A 21,224-nucleotide genomic window follows, 5' to 3' on the forward strand; every position below is an offset into this window, starting at 1 on the left:
TGAATTCCACTGTCAATTAGGTACGTCAACCTATGTCAACCGGCTACAGGTGCCGGTGACTGAACTGTCTTCAGTTGTCGTAGCTTGTTGCGGGTGTAGGTGTGGTCGTAGGTGGACATCCAGTTGTCGTAGCTTGCCGTCGACTAGGTGGTGGTTTGTCGTAGACATTGTCGTAGGGGGATCCAGTCACCGGTTTTTCGGCGACCTGCTACGACTAAGACAGTCACTGAAAAAAATCGCCTAAGTGGACAGGCCCCTTAGACCAGGGGTCGGCAACCCACGGCCCTCGGGCCGAATGCGGCCCGTAACCCGAAATCATCCGACCTGCAGGCATAATTTTTTCCCCGTAATCATCCGGCCCGCTGACTTCTGTCATCTCCAGTACCTCCCGGTCCTGAGGCCGCGGCGCTCAGGCACGGTGATGCAAGGACGCAAGGAGGCCTGCGCTGGCGGCTGCTATGGTGGAGCAGCTGAGTGCGGCCGAGCGCGGCGAGCTCAGGCTGTACCGCATCCTGCGCGAAGCCGCCGGTTCATCCGCGCACCTTCTGTGTCTGGGCTTCACTGTCAATAGGCCGGGGATGAGTGAGTGTGAGTACGTGGGTTCGCCATGTTCGTGAGCGCCCGTAACTACGGGCCAGTGCTCCGGGATGGGGGCGGGATCTATGTGTACACGTGGTAGATGTGGCCCGCCATCCGATCACAGACATGCGTCCCGGCCTCAATGCAGAACAAGGTTGCCGACCCCTGCTTTAGACTATCGCGAGAAAGTGCGGGAACAGGCCCTTCGGCCCACCGAGTCTGCACCAACCAGCAATCACCTGCACTTGCACTATCCTACACACACTAGGGACAATAGACAATAGACAATAGGTGCAGGAGTAGGCTATTCAGCCCTTCGAGCCAGCACCGCCATTCAATGTGATCATGGCTGTGCATCCACAATCAGTACCCCGTTCCAGGCCTGAAGAAAGCGAATCCCCATATCCCCTGACATAACCACTATCTTAGACCAAACAGAGCCCTTCTGCATCTAGCTCTCTCTTGAACCCCTACTGTGTCCAGAGAACCTGCCTCCACCGCCCTCTGAGGCAGAGAATTCCACAGACTCACAACTTTCTGTGTGAAAAAGGATGTTGTTTCCTCATCTCCGTTCTAAATGGCTTACCCCTTATTCTTAAACTGTGGCCCCTGATTTTGGACTCTCCCCCAACATCAGGAACATGTTTCCTGCCTCTAGCATGTCCAAACCCTTAATAATCTCATATGTTTCAATACGATCACCCCTCATCCTTCTAAATTCCAGTATATACAAGCCCAGCTGCTCCGTTCTCTCATCATATGACAGTCCTGCCATCCTGGGAATTAACCTTGTGAACCTACACTGCACTCCCTCAATATGAAGAAGATCCTTCCTCAAATATGGAGACCAAAACTGCACACAATACTCCAGTAGGGGTCTCACTAGGGCCCTGTACAACTGCAGAAGGACCTGTTTGGTCTATACTCAACTCATCTTGTTATGAAGGCCAACATGCCATTCGCTTTCTTCACTACCTGCTGTACCTGCATGCTTACTTTCATTGACTGATGAACAAGGACCCCCAGATCCCATTGTACTTCCCCTTTTCCCCAACTTGACTCCATTTAGATAATAATCTGCCTTCCTGTTTTTGTTCCAATTTACGATCTTTTACTGAAGCCAATTAACCTACAAACTTGTACCCACACAGAGTTTGTACATTCTCCCTGTGACCACGTGGGTTTCCTCCGGGTGCTCTGGTTTCCACCCACATCCCAAAGACATACAGGTCTGCAGGTAAATTATCCCTAGTGTGCAGGATAGAACAAATGTACGGGGTGATTGTTGTTCGGCATGGACTCAGTGGAACGAAGGGCCTGTTTCCACACTGTGTCTATAAACTAGAGGGGTTATGGGGAGAAGGCAGGGAAATGTGGTTAGGAGGGCGAGATAGATCAGCCATGATTGAATGGCAGAGTAGACTTGATGGGCCGAATGGCCTAATTCCGCTCCAATCACTTCTGAACTTCTGAACTAAACTAAACTAAACCAGTTCAGTCTGGTTTATTGTTACGCGTACAGAGGGACAGTGAAAACTGTTTTGTTGCGTGCCATCCAGTCAGCAGAAAGACAATACATGAATTCAATCGAGCCATTTACAGTGTATCAGGTGCATGATAAGGGAATAACGTTTAGTGCAAGGTAAAGCCAGTAAAGTCCGATCAAGGATAGTCCGAGGGTCACCAAAGAGGTAGATAGTAGTATCTAACTTCTAACTTGGTTGTCTGCTTTTCTAGATGGCAACTGTGCCCGCGTGTCCTCAGGGATGTGTCAAACATGGACTTATCCGTGACTATCTTGGGACAAAGAGTTAGCATGCCCGTCTGTGTCTCTGCTACTGCCATGCAACGAATGGCACACCCAGAAGGAGAGGTGGCAACAGTGAGAGGTAATTGTTGTGTCGTTGAAGTGTTCGTATCCACCTACCATGGTTTGCATTGAAATGGAGTCACAGAGTGATACAGTGTGGAAACAGGCCCTTCGGCCCAACTCGCCCACACCGGCCAACAATGTACCCTTGTCCCACCTGCCTGTGCTTGGTGCATAACCCTGTCCTATCCATATACCTGTCCATGTACCTGTTCATGTACCTGTCCATGTACCTGTCCATGTACCTGTCCAACTGTTTGATTGCGTAACCAATCTTTCACTTGATTTTCAATTATTTGACGTTAGCGTCTTGGCGAAAGTTTAGTGTTAGCAGCCTCTTTGAATCACTTCTCTCTGGAAGGCGACTCCGGATTGTCAAGGCTGCCACAGCCAGACATAAAAACAGTTTTTATCCACGAGTAGTTGCTCTACTCAACAGCCAAAAATCAGTAGCCTCCCTTTGATCTGGTATTTTGTTGGTTCACGTGCTTGATCAATGGTGTTTTATCATTAATGTTTTATTATTATTAATGTTTAGTGTTTTCTGAGTCATTTGTAACTGTCACTGCATGTCATGTTGTTACGTGTGGGCGGAGCATCAAAGCAAATTCCTTGTATGTGAATACTTGGCCAATAAACTTGCTTACTTACTTACTTTGATGCAACAGATAAAGTTGTGTGATCGTGGAGAACAGGGAAGGGATGAGGCGGCATTTAGCATAGTTTAGTTTTGTTTAGTTTAATTTGGTTTGGTTTAGAGATACAGCGCAGAAACAGGCCTTTTGGTCCACCGAGTCCGCGTCTATCAGCGATCCCTGCACACCAACGCCATCCTACACACTCTAGGAACAATTTTACACAGTGGAAAGTTTTGATTCTGCTGTGGGGGGACGTTTGTGTTGAACTCTATAATGTGTTGTGTCCATTTTATTCATTTTTTTAACCTTTTTCTATGGTTTGTAATGGAACGTATTATTTAATTTATGTAAAGCACTTTGGTGTCAATGCGAGTTGACTTAAAACGTGCTATATAAATAAAACGTACTTACTTACTTACTACTATCCCATCCCTGCCTTCTCTCCATACACCCTGATTCCTCTAGCCACAAGGGCCACATCTAACTCCCTCTTAAATATAGCCAATGAACTGGCCTCAACTACCTTCTGTGGCAGAGAGTTCCAGAGGTTCACCGCTCTCTGTATGAAAAATGTTTTTCTCATCTCGGTTCTAAAGGATTTCCCCCTTATCCTTAAACTGTGACCCCTTGTTCTGGACTTCCCCAACATCGGGAAGAATCTTCCTGCATCTAGCCTGTCCAATCCCTAGAATTTTGTACGTTGTAAATATCACTCTATGACTCTAACTGCAGATGCTGGTTTAAACTGAAGATAGACACAGAATGCTGGAGTAACACAGTGGGACAGGCAGCATCTCTGGAGAGAAGGAATGGGTGACGTTTCGGGTCGAGACTCTCTTCAGACAGAGGTCAGGAGAATGTGCGGTACATAGATAGGGACGTGTGCAGGTAAGGAAGTGTAAGGTGTGAAACCAGTACAAAGGGGCTGGTGATCAAGGAAAATGTAGAATAGATCATTGTTAGCAGTGAGAAGGTAACAAAATAAACAGAGATAAAAAATAGTCGGCTTGAATTAGCTGTAAAGTTAAAAATAAAATCATTAAAATACAAAAGGGATATTTTTCAGAAGCATTTTTGCAACAAACAAGTCTCATTTGGCTCACTATTTGTGCAACGCATCTGACAAAACAATTAGCTTTGAGTGTTTGACAGCACTGGGCCTGTACTCGCTGGAGTTTAGAAGAATGGGGGGGGGGACCTCATTAAAAATATCCAAATAGTGAAAGCTTTGGATTCAGTGGACATGGAGAGGATGTTTCCACTGTGGAGAGTCTAGGGTGAGTCATAGCCTCAGAGACGAGGAGCAATTTCTTTAGTCAGAGGGTGGTGAATCTGTGGAATTCTTTGCCACAGAAGGCCGTGGAGGCCATGTCAATGGATATTTTTAAGGCAGAGATGGATAGATTTTTGATTAGTATGGGTGTCTGAGGTTGTGGGGAGAAGGCATGAGAATGGGGTTAGGAGGGAGAGATAGATCAGCCATGATTGAATGGTGGAGTAGGCTTGATGGGCCGAATGGCCTAATTCTGCTCCTATCACATGACTTTATGTCTTATGAGCTCAATAGATTTGACTTGAAAGACTTCACACCGTTGAGCTGTAGAGTTGTACAGCACGGAAACAGGCCCTTCAGCCCAAATCATCTCTAGTGACCAAGGTGCCCCATTGAACTTGGTACCATTCAACTGTATACTTCCCACTAAATCATCCCTATCCATGTACCTGCCCAAATGTCCTTTAAATTGTAATATTGTAGGCCTCAACTACCTCCTCTGGCAGCTCGTTCCATATATTGTACCTACCATCATCTGTGTGCAAAGATTGCCCCTTGGGTTCCTATTAAATATTTTGCCACGGTGGTATAGCGGTAGAGTTGCTGCCTTAAAAGGCCTGTCCCACCAGCATGCGACCTGCATGTGGCGAGCGTGACCAAACCGGAAGCGGGGGCCGCGTGGAGGTCGGGTGAGTGACGTGAAGTTCGAGCGAAGTCCGCGGGAAGTTCGTGTGTGACATACGGCGGCGTCAAGACACTGCGTATGCCCGTCGAGGCGGTGCATATGGCGTCGAGGCGGCTGCGGGCCGGCAGGCCGTTGCCATCAGAATTTTTTAACACAGTCTGTTTTTCGGAGCCCCGCGCGATGTCGGGACCAGCTCCGCACAACTCCATACGGCTCCGGCGATCGAAGTGGGACCGGCCCCGCGAGGCCCAACGGCTCAAGCGACCACGTTAGGTCGTGCTTGCCACATGGAGTCGCATGCTCGTGGGACACGCCCTTTACAGCACCAGAGACCCGAGTTTGGACCTGACTACGGGTGCTGTCTGTACGGAGTTCGGACAATCTCCCCCCTTGACAGTGTGGGTTTTCCCTGGTTTCCTCTCACACTCCTTTTATTCTGATGCTGTGGCCTCTGGTCCTAGACTCTCCCACTACTGGATACATCCTCTCCACATCCACTCTATCCAGGCCTTTCACTATTCAGTAAGTTTCAATCAGGTCCCCCCCTCATCTCCAGAGATGCTGCCTGACCTGCTGAGTTACTCCAGCACTCTGTGTTAGTTTTTATGACATATAAATACCATGGCTCTAATCTTGTAACCCTGCGATGGAGACCCAATGAGGCCACTTTGGGGGAGGGGGTCGGGGAGGCACCATCGACTCCACAGTCAAAAAGGCACAACAGAGGATGTACTTCCTGCGGGAACTCAGCGGGTCAGGCTGCATCTCTGGAGAGAGGGAACGGATGATGTTTCGGGTCGAGATCCTTCTTCAGACTGAGAGTCAGGGGAGAGGGGAGACTGGGAGTTGGAAGGATAAGGTGTGAAAACACAGATCAAAAGGAACGATGATCAAGGAAAATGTAGTATGGTTCATTGTTGGCTGAGGGGAAGGTGACAACGAGGTGTGCAATCAGTAATATTTAATCAGGATGGCAGTGAAACTAGTCGAAGAACGAGGGTGGAGGAGGGATGGAGAGAGAGGGCAAGCAAGGGTTACTTGAAGTTAGAGAAATCAATAGAAGTTAGAGCTGCCCAAGCGAAATATGAGGTGTTGCTCCTCCAATTTGCTTTGGTCCTCACTCTGACAATGACAATTCACTCCCTGGGCTATCCTCCGAAATAATCTCAAGCAGTCAACATGTAAGTAAGTAATGAAAGTAAGTATTTTAATTGTTCTTTCTTGGACAGATGGCAATAAAACGCTGTTGACAAATATTGCAAATGCAAAAGAGCCTCTAATTGCAAGACACAGTCAAACACAAGAGGGCAGTGTAGCGCTGTGCACAGTTGGAATGCCCACTCCAAGAATCTACCAGCATAAGAGGCCATTCGGCCCATTGTGCTCATACTAGCTATGTCCAGAGTCCTCGCAATTTTCTTCCTCTCAGACCAAGGGACCTGGCTTTGATCCTGGCCGTGATGTTATTCAGTCTGAGTTGTTCTTATTGTACAGACAGGTACATGGATAGGACAGGTTTAGAGAGATCTGGGCCAAATGCAGGTCGTTGCGGGCAGGTTGGGCTGAAGGGGCTAATTCCACAATGGACCCACATGTCCCATCTACACTAAGTCAAGTCAAGTCAAGTCAAGTTTATTCGTCACATACACATACGAGATGTGCAGTGAAATGAAAAGCGGCAATGCTCGCGGACTTTGTGCAAAAAGACAAACAAACAAACAACCAAACAAACCCACTTGGCTGCATTTGGACCATATCCCTCTAAACCTGTCCCATCCATGCATACCTAATTGGAGGAACAGCACCTCCTATTTCACATGGGCAGCTTACAACCCAGCGTTATGAACATCGACTGCTCTAACTCCAACTAACAATGACTCTATAATTCTACCACTCTCTGGCTAAGTCCGCGGCTAACTCTCTCTTGTGTTGTGTTTGGGGAGCCCAGCTTGCAGGTCGCAGGGTACGGGCATGATGCTGAGCACCTGGGCTACCTCCAGCATCGAGGAGGTAGCTGAGGCGGCACCCGAGGCCACGCGCTGGCTGCAGCTGTACATCTACAAGGACAGGAAGGTCACCGCGTCCCTGGTGAGGAGAGCAGAGGCGGCTGGCTACCGGGGAATCTTTCTCACCGTCGACACGCCGTACTTGGGCAAGCGTTTAGCGGATGTACGAAACAAGTTCAAACTTCCCCCTCCACTCAGGTAATGGAAGGTGTTCGACAAACTCGCAGCACAAGTTTCACCCTTTCCCCAGCGGTATGAACATTGACTTCTCCAATTTCAGGTAGTCCCTGCTTTCTCCTTCTTTCCCCTCCCCTTCCCAGCTCTCCCACAACTCGCTGCCTCCGCCTCTTCCACTCTTCTTCCCGTCCCCCCCCCCCTCACCACCACATCAGTCTGAAGAAGGGTCTCGACCCGAAACGTTGCCTCTACTTCCTGAGAAGATTACGGAGAGTCGGTTTGTCAAGGAAGACTCTCTCTAACTTCTACAGGTGCACAGTAGAGAGCATGCTGACCGGTTGCATCGTGGCTTGGTTCGGCAATTTGAGTGCCCTGGAGAGGAAAAGACTACAAAAAGTAGTAAACACTGCCCAGTCCATCATCGGCTCTGACCTTCCTTCCATCGAGGGGATTTATCGTAGTCGCTGCCTCAAAAAGGCTGGCAGTATCATCAAAGACCCACACCATCCTGGCCACACACTCATCCCCCTGCTGCCTTCAGGTAGAAGGTACAGGAGCCTGAAGACTGCAACAACCAGGTTCAGGAATAGCTACTTCCCCACAGCCATCAGGCTATTAAACCTGGCTCGGACAAAACTCTGATTATTCATAACCCATTTTCTGTTATTTGCACTTTATCAGTTTATTTATTCATATGTGTATATTTATATCATGGTATATGGACACACTGATCTGTTCTGTAGTCAATGCCTACTACATTCTGTTGTGCTTAAGCAAAGCAAGAATTTCATTGTCCTATACAGGGACACATGACAATAAACTCACTTCAACTTGAACTTCCTTCGCTCCATAGGTACACGCATTAGGAACAATTCACAATTTTACCAAATCCAATTAACCTACAAACCTGTACGCCTTTGGAGTGTGGGAGGAAACCAGAGCACCAGGAGAAAACCCACGCAGGTCATGGGGAGAATGTACAAACTCCATACAGGCAGTAACCGTAGTCAGGTTTGAACCCAGGTCCCTGGCACTGTAAGGCAGCAACTCTATTACAATCAGTGCAGGAATTGGGACCCCAGTTATTTACAATATATACATTAATGATTTAGACGAAGGAATCAAATGGAACATCCCCATGTTTACGGATGACACAAAGCTGGGAGGCAGTGTGAGCTGCAAGGAGAGTACTATGAGTCTACAGGGTGACTTGGATAGTTTGGGTGAGGGCAGATATATGGCAGATGCAGTATAATGTGGATAAATGTGAGGTTATCCACTTTGGTGGCAAGACCAAGAAGGCAGATTATCTGAATGGTGTCAGATTAGGAAAAGGTGCAACGAGGCCTGGGTGGCCTTGTACATCAATCACTGAAAGTAAGCATGCAGGTTCAGCAGGCAGTGAAGAAAGCAAATGGCATGTTGGCCTTCATAGTGAGAGTACAGGAGCAAGAAAGTCCTACTGCAATTGGTACAGAGCCCTGGTGAGACCACACCTGGAGTATTGTGTGCAGTTCTGGTCTCCTAATGTGAGGAAGGACATTCTTGCTATTGAGGGAGTGCAGTGTAGGTTTACAAGGTTAATTCCCGGGATGGTGGGACTGACATATAATGAAAGAATGGGCTTATATTCACTGGAATTTAGGAGATCTTATAGAACCATATAAAATTCTTAAGGGATTGGACAGGCTAGATGCAGGAAAAGGTTCCCGATGTTGGGGGAATCAAGAACTAGGGGTCACAGTTTAAGAATAAGGGGTAGGCCATTTAGGACTGAGATGAGGAAAAACTTTTTCACCTAGAGAGTTGTGAATCTGTGGAATTCTCTGCCACAGATTGCAGTGGAGGCCAATTCACTGGATGTTTTCAAGAGAGATATAACTCATAGGGCTAGCGGAATCAAGGAATATGGGGAGAAGGCAGGCACGGGTTATTGATTGTGGATGATCACATTGAATGGCGGTGCTGGCTCGAAGGACCGAATGGCCTACTCCTGCATCTATTGTCTATTGTCTATTGTCTATCTTCTGACCTATCTTTCTTTTAATCTATCGTGGCATTTTCCAGACGGTCAAGCTTTTTGTTCTGAATTGTGTCCTTTAGGATGGCAAACTTCGAGAACCTCGACTTGTCCTTTTCCAAAAAGGACTATGGGGAAGACAGTGGTCTGGCTGTGTACACTTCCAGTGCAATTGACCCCACCATCAAATGGCAGGATATCGACTGGCTGAGACAATTGACCAAACTGCCGATCGTTCTCAAGGGCATCTTAAGAGGTGGGTAGCACTTTCCTGACCTCAGGTGAAAGGTACCGTGTTACATTTAGGCATAGCTGGACACAAAGTGCTGGAGAACTCAGTGGGTCAGTCAGCCACTTCAATACAATACAATATTTATTGTCATTTGAACCTCAGCGAGGCTCAAACGAAACTCTGTTTCTACAGCCATACACACAAAAGGATTCCTACTAGACAAACAACCAATTCACACAGACATCTATCACAGTGATGGAAGGCAAAGTCCTCTCCCCCTGCTCTCCATTTTTCTCCTGATTTGAAGCCCCATGATGGTGAATCCCGATGTTGAAGCCCCATGATGATGAGTCCACAGCTCCGCAGGCTCCGCGACTGGAGCCCCCAGGTTGTTCAGGCTGGAGGCCGCTCCACGGTGCTAGACCCCAACGACAACGGACACCCAACAGAGAAATAGGTCGGGTCTCCCGTGCAAGGAAGAGATTTTTTAAGTTTCTCCCTCCCCCCCTCCCCCGCCCCCCACATAAACACAGTTAAAAACAGTTTAAAAACATAATAACTACATTTAACTAGACAAAGAAATAAAAAAAGAGACAGACAGGCTGTAGGGGCCGCTGCAACAGTGAGTTGCACCGCCAGCCAGTAAAGGCAGCTTCTTCAGACTGATTGGGGGCGGGTGGGGTGGTGGTGATGAACTAGTGCGGCACAGTGGCGCGGCGGTAGAGTTGCAGCCTCACAGCGCCGGAGACCCAGGTTCGTTCCTGACTACGGGTGCTGTCTGTACGGAGTTTGCACGTTCTCCCCTGTGGTCTGCACGGTTTTCTCTGGGTAATAATAATAATAATAATAATAAATGTTGTTTATTGGGCGCCTTTCAGACATCTCAAGGACACCTTACATAGGTTAACAGGAATATAAATATATAATCAGAAAATAAATAATAAAAACATCACAGAAACACAAATTAAAAACACAATTCAGTCCAAAAACAAAAAATCAAAAACACAATGTGAAGAGAGAGCAGCAGCAGCTAAAACGCGCCAGCTGTACTCCGGTACTCTGGTTTCCTCCCACACTCCAAAGACGTGCAGGTTTGTAGGTTCATAGGGTTTGGTAAAGATTGTAAATTGTCTCTGATGTGTGTAGGATAGTGTTAGTGTGCGGGGATCGCTGGTCGGTGCGGACCCGGTGGGCCGAAGGGCCTGTTTCCGTGCTGTATCTCTAAACTAAACTCTACACTTGACTAAACTAAGCTGCCGGGGCTTTGCCATTTTAGCCGACGATGCCAGGGAAGCGGTTAAACATGGAATTGCCGGAATACTTGTATCCAACCACGGAGCAAGGCAACTGGATTGTGTGTCAGCAACGGTAAGTTCACTCCCATTTATCACCTAAAATATTTTACATATGTGGTACGGTGGCGCAGCGGTAGAGTTGCTGCCCTACAGCGCCAGAGACCCGTGTTTGATCCCTACTACGGGTACGGAATTTGCACGTTCTCCCCGTGACCTGCGTGGGTTTTCTCCAGATGCTCCGGTTTCCTCCCACACTCCAAAGACGCACAGGTTTGTAGGTCAATTGGCTTGGTATAATTGTAAAGTTGTCTCTAGAGTGTGTAGGATAGCGTTAGTGTGCGGGGTGACCGCTGGTCGGAGTGGACACGGTGGGCCGAAGGGCCTGTTTCTGTGCTGTATCTCCAAACTAAACGCGACATGTTCGTGACTGCAATAAATGGACTTTGGAGGTCGTCGTACAGAATGGTTTGGGATCAGCTCCATCCGAGATTACAAGATATCGCAAGAGAGTTGTGGATGTAGCCCAGAGCAAGTTCCCATCCATGAGTCCATCCACACTTCACGCTGCCTTGGCAAGGACACTGTTTTTAACTGTGTATATGTGGGGGGCGTGTGGGGGGAGGGGGAAACTTTTAAAAACCTTTTCCCTGCACGGGAGACCCGACCTTTTTCCTGTCGGGTCTCCGTTGTCGTTGGGGCCTAGCACCGTGGAGCGGCCTCCAGCTGGAACGACCTGGGGGACTGCAGTCGCGGAGCCTGCGGACTACTCACCATTGTGGGGCTGGTCGACCTCGGAGTGTGGGGAGCGGTGGTGGCTCGCTGCTACGGCCCGACCCCGGAGCTCGGAGGCTCCAGCTGCAACCGTAGGTCCGGTGGACTGGAACATCGGGAGCTCGCGGGTCTGGGTGGAGACCGCCTTTTGGAGCTCCCACAACGCGACTTCTCCCGCCCGTGTCGCAGAGTTGGAACGACCCGGTGCTGGGCCGTACATCGCCCGGCGCGGCTTTAATGGCCGCGGGACTTACCATCGCCCGCCTAGGGCTTCAACTTCAACATCGGGAGAGAAATGGTGCAGGGGAGAGAAAAGACTTTGCCTTCCATCACAGTGAGGAGGAGATTCACTGTGATGGATGTTTGTGTAAATTGAATTGTTTGTGTGTCGTGTAGGAATTGTCTCCGTTTGTTTGGCTGTGGAAACTGAGTTTCGTTTGAACGTCACTGAGGTTCAAATGACATGTAATAAATATTCAATTCAATTCAATTCAATTCAATTCAAGCATAATCAAGGACCAGTTTCATCCCAATCATTCCCTCTTCTCCCCTCTCCCGTTAGGCAAGAGGTTTTCGATGAAGGGATTGGTTACCTGAGGATACAGATATAGGACACAAAGTGGAAGTGTAGCTCCGTGGGTCAGCGAGCGTCTCTGGTGGACGTGGATAGGCGACGTTTCACGTCGGGGCCCTTCTTGATAGGAAATGATGGCAAAGGAACCACAGGTGACACAAAGAAAAAAACGATTACACACTGAGTTACCATGGTCTTGGAGGCACAGACTGTTAGGACGGTGAAAGCGGATGTAACAGTAGGTTCAGGAGAGACTTGAAAGGGAAATAAGAATGTTCAATGTTTTATGTGTCATTCCTAACTGTCGCTGTATGTCATGTTGTCACTTGCGGGCGGAGCACCATGGCAAATTCCTTGTATGTGAATACTTGGCCGATAAACTTGGCTACAAGAAGTAAGTGAGATGAATAGGTCAGACTATCAAAGATCTGGCTCAAACAAATTGGTTGGCTTGACCTCCTCCTGTCTCCCATCAAAGATCATGACATAGGAGCAGAATTAGGCCATTCAGCCCATCGAGCCTGCCCTGCCATTCGATGGTGGCTGATCTCCTCTTCCCTGTCAACCCCACTCTCCTGCCTTCTCCCCGTAACCTTTGATGCCCTCACTAATCAAGAACCCATCAATCTTCATTTTAAAAGTGCCCAATGACTTGGCCTACACCGCCGTCTGTGGCAATGAATTCCACAGATTCTCTGAAAGAAAGAAATTCTTACACATCTCCATTTTTACCAGGGTACGTCCTTTCATTCTGTTAGGCTGCGCCCTCGGCCCTAGACTCTCCCACTATTGAGATAATTCCAAGGAAGCACAAGAATGTTCAATGTTTGTTTATGATCATTCCATGAGCAATGTCATTCCTAACTGACTCACAGCAAGTTGAAATGGCGGGTCAGATAGTCATTCTAAATGTGCTCCTTGGCCGATAAACTGTTATAAAAGCTATTTTACCCACATATGGTGGAACGAACTTGACGACAAACAGACTTAAATTGTCGAAATTCTCAGTTCAGATTCAGTTTTGCTTTGTTTTAATTTGTTTTTCCTTTTCTTTTTTTCTTTAGTTTAGGGGGATTTGTTTCCTCCTTTTTTCCTCTTTTTTTTGTCTTTTTATCTTTGTGTTTTTTTTCTACATATATAAGTTTTCTTTTAAAGATTTAACTAATTGATACTTAAATTTTGGAAAAATACAACCACACCAACTGTTCGGATGTGGATTAGGAATATGATGGACATAGCACCCTTTTTAAATGGTACGTCCTTAGATAAATATGACCAATTCTTAAGGAGTTGGTCCTAGACTCTCCCACTATTGATATATGTGATGCAGCGGCACCGTAAAGATTGCTGATTTCATGTTCATGACAGCGGATAGACTCACATCTCCGAATACAGATTTGAAAAATAGTCTCTTTAAATTGCCTTCTCTTCTATTTCTGTTATTTTCCACTTTCTCTCTTACCTTTTTTATTTTTTATACGACACTTCACGTTTTTTCAGACTCTCTACCATCTATCAGTTCAGATTCACTTTTTCCTGTTTTTAATTTTTTTTTTTTTCTTGTCTTGCTTACTTCCTTTTCATAACATAAAACTAGAGGGATGTACATAGAATGGATTACGGTATTACATAGTTGGCACCTAAAATTAGGTTCCACTGTACTGTTTTGTACTGTATTAACTTCTAATAAAATAAACAAAACAAAAAAACAAAAAAAAGATTTAACTATATTTACATAGAGACCGGCTCTATATTCAATATGTATTTTGTCCCTGGACTCATATTAGGTTGTACCTGTTGTTAATGTAATTCGGATCCCTATGTATCAACACCATTGTTATGTTTGTCATTATTCTTTTTGCTCTGTCTTTTTTAACCATATAACCATATAACAATTACAGCACGGAAACGGGCCATCTCGGCCCTACAAGTCCGTGCCGAACAACTTTTTTCCATTAGTCCCACCTGCCTGCACTCATACCATAACCCTCCATTCCCTTTTCATCCATATGCCTATCCAATTTATTTTTAAATGATACCAATGAACCTGCCTCCACCACTTCCACTGGAAGCTCATTCCACACCGCTACCACTCTCTGAGTAAAGAAATTCCCCCTCATGTTACCCCTAAACTTCTGTCCCTTAATTTTGAAGTCATGTCCTCTTGTTTGAATCTTCCCTATTCTCAAAGGGAAAAGCTGATCCACATCAACTCTGTCTATCCCTCTCGTCATTTTAAAGACCTCTATCAAGTTCCCCCTTAACCTTCTGCGCTCCAGAGAATAAAGACCTAACTTATTCAACCTTTCTCTGTAACTTAGTTGTTGAAACCCAGGCAACATTCTAGTAAATTTTTGTTTTGTTTTTGTTTTTTGGAAAAAAACGAATAAAAAGATTTTAAAAGGTGTAATGTTTCGAAACAGGTGTAATGTTCGAAACATTACACCTGGAAGAGATGAGACTCTTCCTAGCAGGCAAAGCAGACCACTTCAAAAAGACGTGGTCTGCATTTATGGAACTACTACAAGCGTAAGGTGCAATAGTTATTAAAAAAACAAATGATGCCAGGATCTGGTAACGGGAGGTAAAAAATACGGTTGGTATATCCTTTTTTGCAGAGTTTTGTGTTATAATAGAGCGATCGTTTCTCTTTTTTTTTCTTTCTTTTCTAGGGTCTATTTCCTTTCTTTACTTCCTTCTCTAACTTCTTCCCAAAGGGGCTTTCTTTTCCCAACACTTTCCTGCACCTTCACGACTCTTTTTCACTTTCCTTACTTCTTTTATTTCTATCTTTCTTAAAGCTTAAAAAATGAAGTGGTACAACAAATGTAATAAGATATATGTGATGTGTATTACTGTACTGTATTGTACTTCTAATAAAAAAATATTATAAATAAATAAATAAATAAATAATTGCTTGAATGTCAGAGTCTAAAAAAATTTTTTTTTAAAAGATTTCAAAAGAAAGATAGTCATTCTACCATTACTGGTGGAAGGTAGTGGAAATCTTCAATTAAGCTGGAGATCTGGGATGCAACTGAGGATGAGGGGGAACCTCATTGAAACTTGCCGAACAGTGAAAGGCCTGGATAGATTGAATGAGGAGAGGATGTTTCCACTAGTGTTTAGTGTAGAAGTTGGGAGGTCATGTTGCAGTTGTACAAGACGTTGGTGAGGCCACATTTACAGTATTGTGTTCAGTTCTGGGCACCGTGTTATGGGAAAGATGTTGTCAAGTTGGAGTAAGTAAGTAAGTAAGTAAGTAATATTTATTTATATAACATTTTTAAATCAAAATCACTTTGAACCAAAGTGCTTTACAGAGATTGATTAAATTAATTGAATAGATTAAATGTCCATAAATCCATATAAAATAAAAAGAAAGAAAAAAGACACAGAACAGTACACTATAGAAATACTTGGAAAGGGTAGAGAGAAGATTCTATTCCTTGGAGCGCAGGAGGATGAGGGGTGATTATATACAGGTGTATAAAATCATGAGAGGAATAGATCGGGTAGACGCACGGAGTCTCTTGCCCAGAGTAGGTCATAGTGGTTTGAGGTGAAGGGGAAAAGATTTAATAGGATTCTGAGGGGTAACATTTTCATACAAATGGTGGTGGGTGTATGGAACAAGCTGCCAGAGGAGGTAGTTGAGGCAGGGACTATTTTAACATTTAAGAAACAGTTAGACAGGTACATGGATAGGACAGGTTTGGAGGGATATGGACCAAATGCTGACTGGTGGGACTAGTGTAGCTGGGAGATGATAGCTGGTGTGGGCAAGTTGGACCGAAGGGCCTGTTTCCACATTGTAGCACTCTATGACTCTAGTGGGAGAGTCAAGGACCAGAGGGCACAGCCTCAAAATAAAAGGTTGTACCTTTAGAAAGAAGATGAGGAAGAATTTCTTTAGTCAGATGGTGGTGAATCTGTGGAATTCATTGCCACAGAAGGCTCTGGAGGCCGTCAGTGGATATTTTTAAGGCAGAGATTGACAGATTCAGGATTAGTATGAGTGTCAGGGGTTATGGGGAGAAGTCAGGAGAATTGGATAGAGAGAGAAAGATAGATCAGCCATGATTGAATGGCAGAGTAGACTTGGTGGGCCAAATGGACTAATTCTGCTCCTAGAACCTATGAACAGATGAACATATGAACTTCTAAAAACATGACATAACTGATCTGGATGAAAATCTGTAATAACTATGCAGTAAGTAAATAAGAAGTAATATAAGATGAAATAAACGTCTGGTTCCTTTTTCTGGCGTGTCTTCCTGCAGATTGATGCTCTCCCTGAGATCATTGAGGCTGTGGAAGGGAGGGTGGAAGTCTACTTGGACGGAGGCGTGAGGAAGGGGACTGATGTGCTGAAAGCTCTTGCTTTGGGTGCCAAGGCTGTGTTTTTGGGAAGACCAGCCCTGTGGGGGCTGGCATATCAGGTAAAGAGAAAATAAGTCATTGTTGGAATAATGGTGGATATGTAGTGTTGCCAACTGTCCCGTATTAGCCGGGACATCCCGTATATTGGGCTAAATTGGTTTGTCCCGTACGGGACCGCCCTTGTCCCGTATTTGACTGCTACTACTCCGGTCGAGGGAACTGTCGGGTCGGAGCGCCGCGTCCGGCCCCGCCTCACCCGTCCCGACGTAGTGCAACCCGTGGAGTGCAGCAGCAGCAGCAACGCCTCGCCCGTGGCCACGTCGGTCGGCAGCCCGGCCAGCTGTCCGACCTTCGCTTACCGCCGACACCACCATCCCGCCGATCATCGGTTCATGAGTTGGATGGGGCGCCGGACTTTGCGGGCGACGTCGCGAGGCCCGGGGCAAAACTCCTCAGCTGGCCCGCCGGCTGGGCTTTGTGTGCAGTCCAGCACCCGGGCCCAACTCATCATTCACCCAGACACGGCCGAGTCGGTCAACGAATTGCCGTTGGGAATGTGTCCCTTATTTTAACCTTTTGTCCCTTATCTGGGAGTGAGAAAGTTGGAAACCCAGGATATAAGCTCATAAGGAGCCGAATTAGGCCATTCAGCCCATCAAGTCTACTCCGCCATTCAATCATGACTGATCTGTGGCTCCCTCGTAATCCCATTCTCCTGCCTTCTTCCCATAACCCCTGACACCCGTACTAATAGGAACTAGAAAGGCAACATTTTCACACAGAGGGTCATAAGGTCATAAGGAATTGCAGTTGCAGGAATCTTGATCAAAAAAACACTCGGGTAACTGTAGGAGCAAAGTGGAAAGGCCACTGGGAGTTGATTTCACTTACTATGGGTCAAGTAAGGCTTGTGTTAATTGACATTAATTCTGCTCCTGTTAAGTCTATTACTGCCTCCTAGCGATCCACAGTTGCCGGATCGACCTTCATGACCTCTCTGTTCTACCTCAAGGTGACCTCTCGTTTGTACATAAGTTCATGTTCATAAGCGATAGGAGCAGAATTAGGCCATTCGGCCCATCAAGTCTTCTCCGCCATTCAATCATGGCTGATCATCTCTCATTCCTAACCCCATTCTCCTGCCTTCTCCCCGTAACCCCTGACACCCAGACTAATCAAGCCTTTTGTGTCTATCTTTTGTTTCCTAATCACTATTTTCTTTGAGCGATAGGGAGAAGAAGGAGTTCACAAAGTCCTACAGATACTAAAGGAAGAATTCAGGCTGGCCTTAGCTCTTGCAGGTAAGTAGTACTTAGAAAAAATGGTGGTGCAGCGGTAGAGTTGCTGCCTTACAGCGCTTGTAGCGCCAACGACTCGGGTACGGGCACTGTCTGTACGGAGTTTGGACGTTCTTCCCGCGACCTGCATGGGTTTTCTCTGAGATCTTCGGTTTCCTCCCACACTCCAAAGACGTACAGGTTTGTAGGTTAATTGGTTTGATATAAATGTAAATTGTCCGTTGTTTGTGTAGGATAGTGCTAATATGCGGGGATCGCTGGTCGGTGCGGACTCGGTGGGCCGAAGGGCCTGTTTACGCGCTGTATCTCTAAACTATAACTTAAACTTCAGGGAGGGACCTCATTGAAACTTACAGAATAATGAAAGGCATAGATAGAGTGGACGTGGAAGGATGTTTCCACTGGTGGGGGAGTCTAGGACCAGAGGTCGCAGCCTCAGAATTAAAGGGAGCGCTGTTAGAAAGGCCGTGAGGAGGAACTTCTTTAGTCAGAGGGCAGTGAATCTGTGGAATTCATCGCCACAGAGAGCTGTGGTGGCCAAGTCGGTGGATACTTTTAAGGCAGAGGTAGACAAATTCTTGATTAGAACGGGTGTCGAGGGTTATGGGGAGAAGGCAGGAAAATGGGATTAGGAGGTAGAGATACATGATTGAATGGCAGAATAGACTCGATGGGGCGAATGGCCTAATTCTACTCCTATAACTTGTGAACTTGCCCCCAAGGTTTACTCCAAGGGGTTACTTCAGGTGAGTGAATTTCAGAGGCAGAATCATATCGGTGTGCTCTGGAGGTGAGGCTCCAGGGAAACTCCAGAGTTAAATGAGTAATATTAGAACTCCAAGAGGAGCAAGGATAGTGTCAGTGTGCGGAGATCGCTGGTCGGCGCGGACTCGGTGGGCCGAAGGGCCTGTTTCCATGCTGTATCTCTCAACTAAACTAAACTAAACTAAACTAAACTAAACTAAACTAAACTAAACTAAACTAAACTAAACTAAACGTACTTTGAGGAGATGTTTGCAATGAAGCGATATATGATGCATCAATGGGACATCAATCCCATTCCAGCTCTCTAATGCCCCTGTCCCACTTAGGAAGCCTGAACGGAAACCTCTGGAGACTTTGCGCCCCACCCAAGGTTTCCGTGCGGTTCCCGGAGGTTGCAGGCGGTTGCCGGAGGTTGCAGGTAGTGGAAGCAGGTAGGGAGACTGACAAAAACCTCCGGGAACCGCACGGAAACCGCACGGAAACCTTGGGTGGGGCGCAAAGTCTCCAGAGGTTTCCGTTCAGGTTCCCTAAGTGGGACAGGGGCATTACCCTACAACCCGTAGCCTAATGGCCTAATTCTACTCCGATAACTTGTGGACTTGTGGGCTGAACTTATTGAACTAAATGTGAAATATTGTTTCAGGGTGTCGCAATGTGAACGAAATAGACGGGTCTCTCGTGAAGAAGGGTACCTGGGCAAGATCACGGATCTGAAGGAAGTCATGAAGCTGGAATGAGACGAAGGAGTCGGCAAAAATATTGCCGCAGAGTGGTGGGACCATGGTTGGGAATTCTCCCGGGAATGATTCTGCATGGAAAATTAACTCTTATAAGGTGATAAATAATAGGAGCAGAATTAGGCCATTCAGCCCATCAAATCCACTCTGCCATTCAATCATGGCTGATCTATCTCTCCCTCCCAACCCCATTCTCCTGCCTTCTTCTCTATAACCTCTGACACCCGTACTAATCAAGAATCTATATATCTCTGCCTTATCCACTGACTTGGCTTCCACAGCCTTCTGTGGCAAAGAATTCCACAGATTCACCACCCTCTGACTAAAGGCATTTCTTCTCATCACCTTCCTATAGGAATGTCTAATTCTGAGGCTGTGACCTCTAGTCCTAGACTCTCCCACTAGACCCTCGGTGAAAATACTGCAATCACAAAAAGACTGTTTCTTAGTCCAAGCGATATCTTGATTTACTGTATAACTTACAACAGGGAAATTCACAAGATGATATATTTTCTTTAACTTTCTCTAACCTTATAGTGTAAGGTAAAATCATACACCATATGGGCAGATCTGATATTAAATAAAAATTAAATCTGGTGGAAACACTCACTCAGCCAGTCAGGCAGCATCGGTAAAACAGAGTTAACATATCAGGTCAAAGATTCTACATCAAAACCCCATCTTGATCATAGTGAAGGGAGGAACTGCAGAGGCTGGTTTAAACTGAAGACAGACACTGGAGTAACTCAGCGGGTCCAGGCAGCATCTCTGGAGAAAAGGAATCGGTGATGTTTCAGGTCAGGGCCCTTCTTCGGGCTGACAGTCAGGCGAGAAAGAAAATAGAGATATGAATAGGTACAGAACAAATCAGAGCTGGCACCATTGACTCGGGAAAGGTGGAGCCCACAATGGTCCATTGTTGGCTATGGACGAGGGTTTGACGAATGGATATCTAAAGATGGGTGGCTGATGGTCGGGGCTGACTCGATGGGCTCGATATTTCTGTCCTGTATCTGTTGAGACACTTTTCAAAACAGCCATAATCTATTATATGAAGCTTCGAGTCATAGAGCACAGAAATAGGCCCATCGGCCCATCAGCCCATCGGCCCATCGAATCTGCCGCGACCATCAGCCACCCATCACCGCTGTCAACCCCCCACTCCGCGCCTCCGTGCTGCCGGCCTAGGGCCCCAGCCGTGGGCTCCATCAGCCGCTCCGCCAAGCCACAACCTGACCCCGGGCTTCTACGCGCCAATCCGGGTGGCATTGAGACCACGGCGTCTCGATAAAGGCCGCCAGCCGCGGTCCCAGTCCATAGCCGCGGCCCCGTCGGGCAGGTACATGGATGAGGACAATGGGGAATCTGGTGCAGGCAAGAAGCTGAGACCTATGGAGATCATAGTGAATGGGCTGCAGACGTCAAGTGGACTATTCCTGCACCTCGTCCCCCGTGGGAACATCATGTTTCGCTTGAGCAGCTTACAACCCAGTGGTATGAATATTGATTTCTCTAACTTCATAACCCTTGCATCTCCCCCCCCCCCCCCCCTCTCTCCGTCCCCCTCCCCCACCCTAGTCGTCGTACTAGTTTCACCATCGTCCTGTTGAGTTTCACTGTCTGTGTTACTCGGTATCACCTTCCCCACAGCCAACAATGAAGCATTGTGGGCTCCACCGATCCTCGATCAATGTTACTTTTTGCATATCTTTCATTCAATTGTTCTATATCTCTCTCTTTCACCCTCTATATCTCTCATTTCGCTTTCCCCTGACTCTCAGTCTGAAGAAGGGTCTCGTCCCAATACATCACCTCTTTTTTATCTCCAAACTTACTGCCTGACCCCCTGAGTTACTCCAGCTGTTTGTGTCTATCGATGATTTCACTCACTATGGGTCAAGTCAGGCTAGTGTTAATTGAC

General features: G+C 46.6%; 1 protein-coding gene across 1 annotated transcript in view; it reads left to right on the forward strand.

Moving 5' to 3' along the window:
• hao1 (hydroxyacid oxidase (glycolate oxidase) 1) overlaps nucleotides 1-20,841 on the forward strand; it is a 30,164-nt gene extending 9,323 nt beyond the window's left edge. Inside the window, exons 2-8 of the mRNA XM_055638948.1 lie at nucleotides 2,317-2,468; nucleotides 6,994-7,249; nucleotides 9,332-9,504; nucleotides 10,757-10,848; nucleotides 16,404-16,562; nucleotides 17,735-17,804; nucleotides 19,210-20,841. Coding sequence (XP_055494923.1) covers nucleotides 2,317-2,468; nucleotides 6,994-7,249; nucleotides 9,332-9,504; nucleotides 10,757-10,848; nucleotides 16,404-16,562; nucleotides 17,735-17,804; nucleotides 19,210-19,280 — 973 coding nt within the window. The 3' untranslated portion in view covers nucleotides 19,281-20,841. The remainder of the gene's footprint in view (nucleotides 1-2,316; nucleotides 2,469-6,993; nucleotides 7,250-9,331; nucleotides 9,505-10,756; nucleotides 10,849-16,403; nucleotides 16,563-17,734; nucleotides 17,805-19,209) is intronic.
• Nucleotides 20,842-21,224: the final 383 nt, after the last annotated feature.

The sequence above is a fragment of the Leucoraja erinacea genome, chromosome 8, assembly GCF_028641065.1.
Source record: "Leucoraja erinacea ecotype New England chromosome 8, Leri_hhj_1, whole genome shotgun sequence".
NCBI classification, from domain to species: domain Eukaryota; kingdom Metazoa; phylum Chordata; class Chondrichthyes; order Rajiformes; family Rajidae; genus Leucoraja; species Leucoraja erinaceus.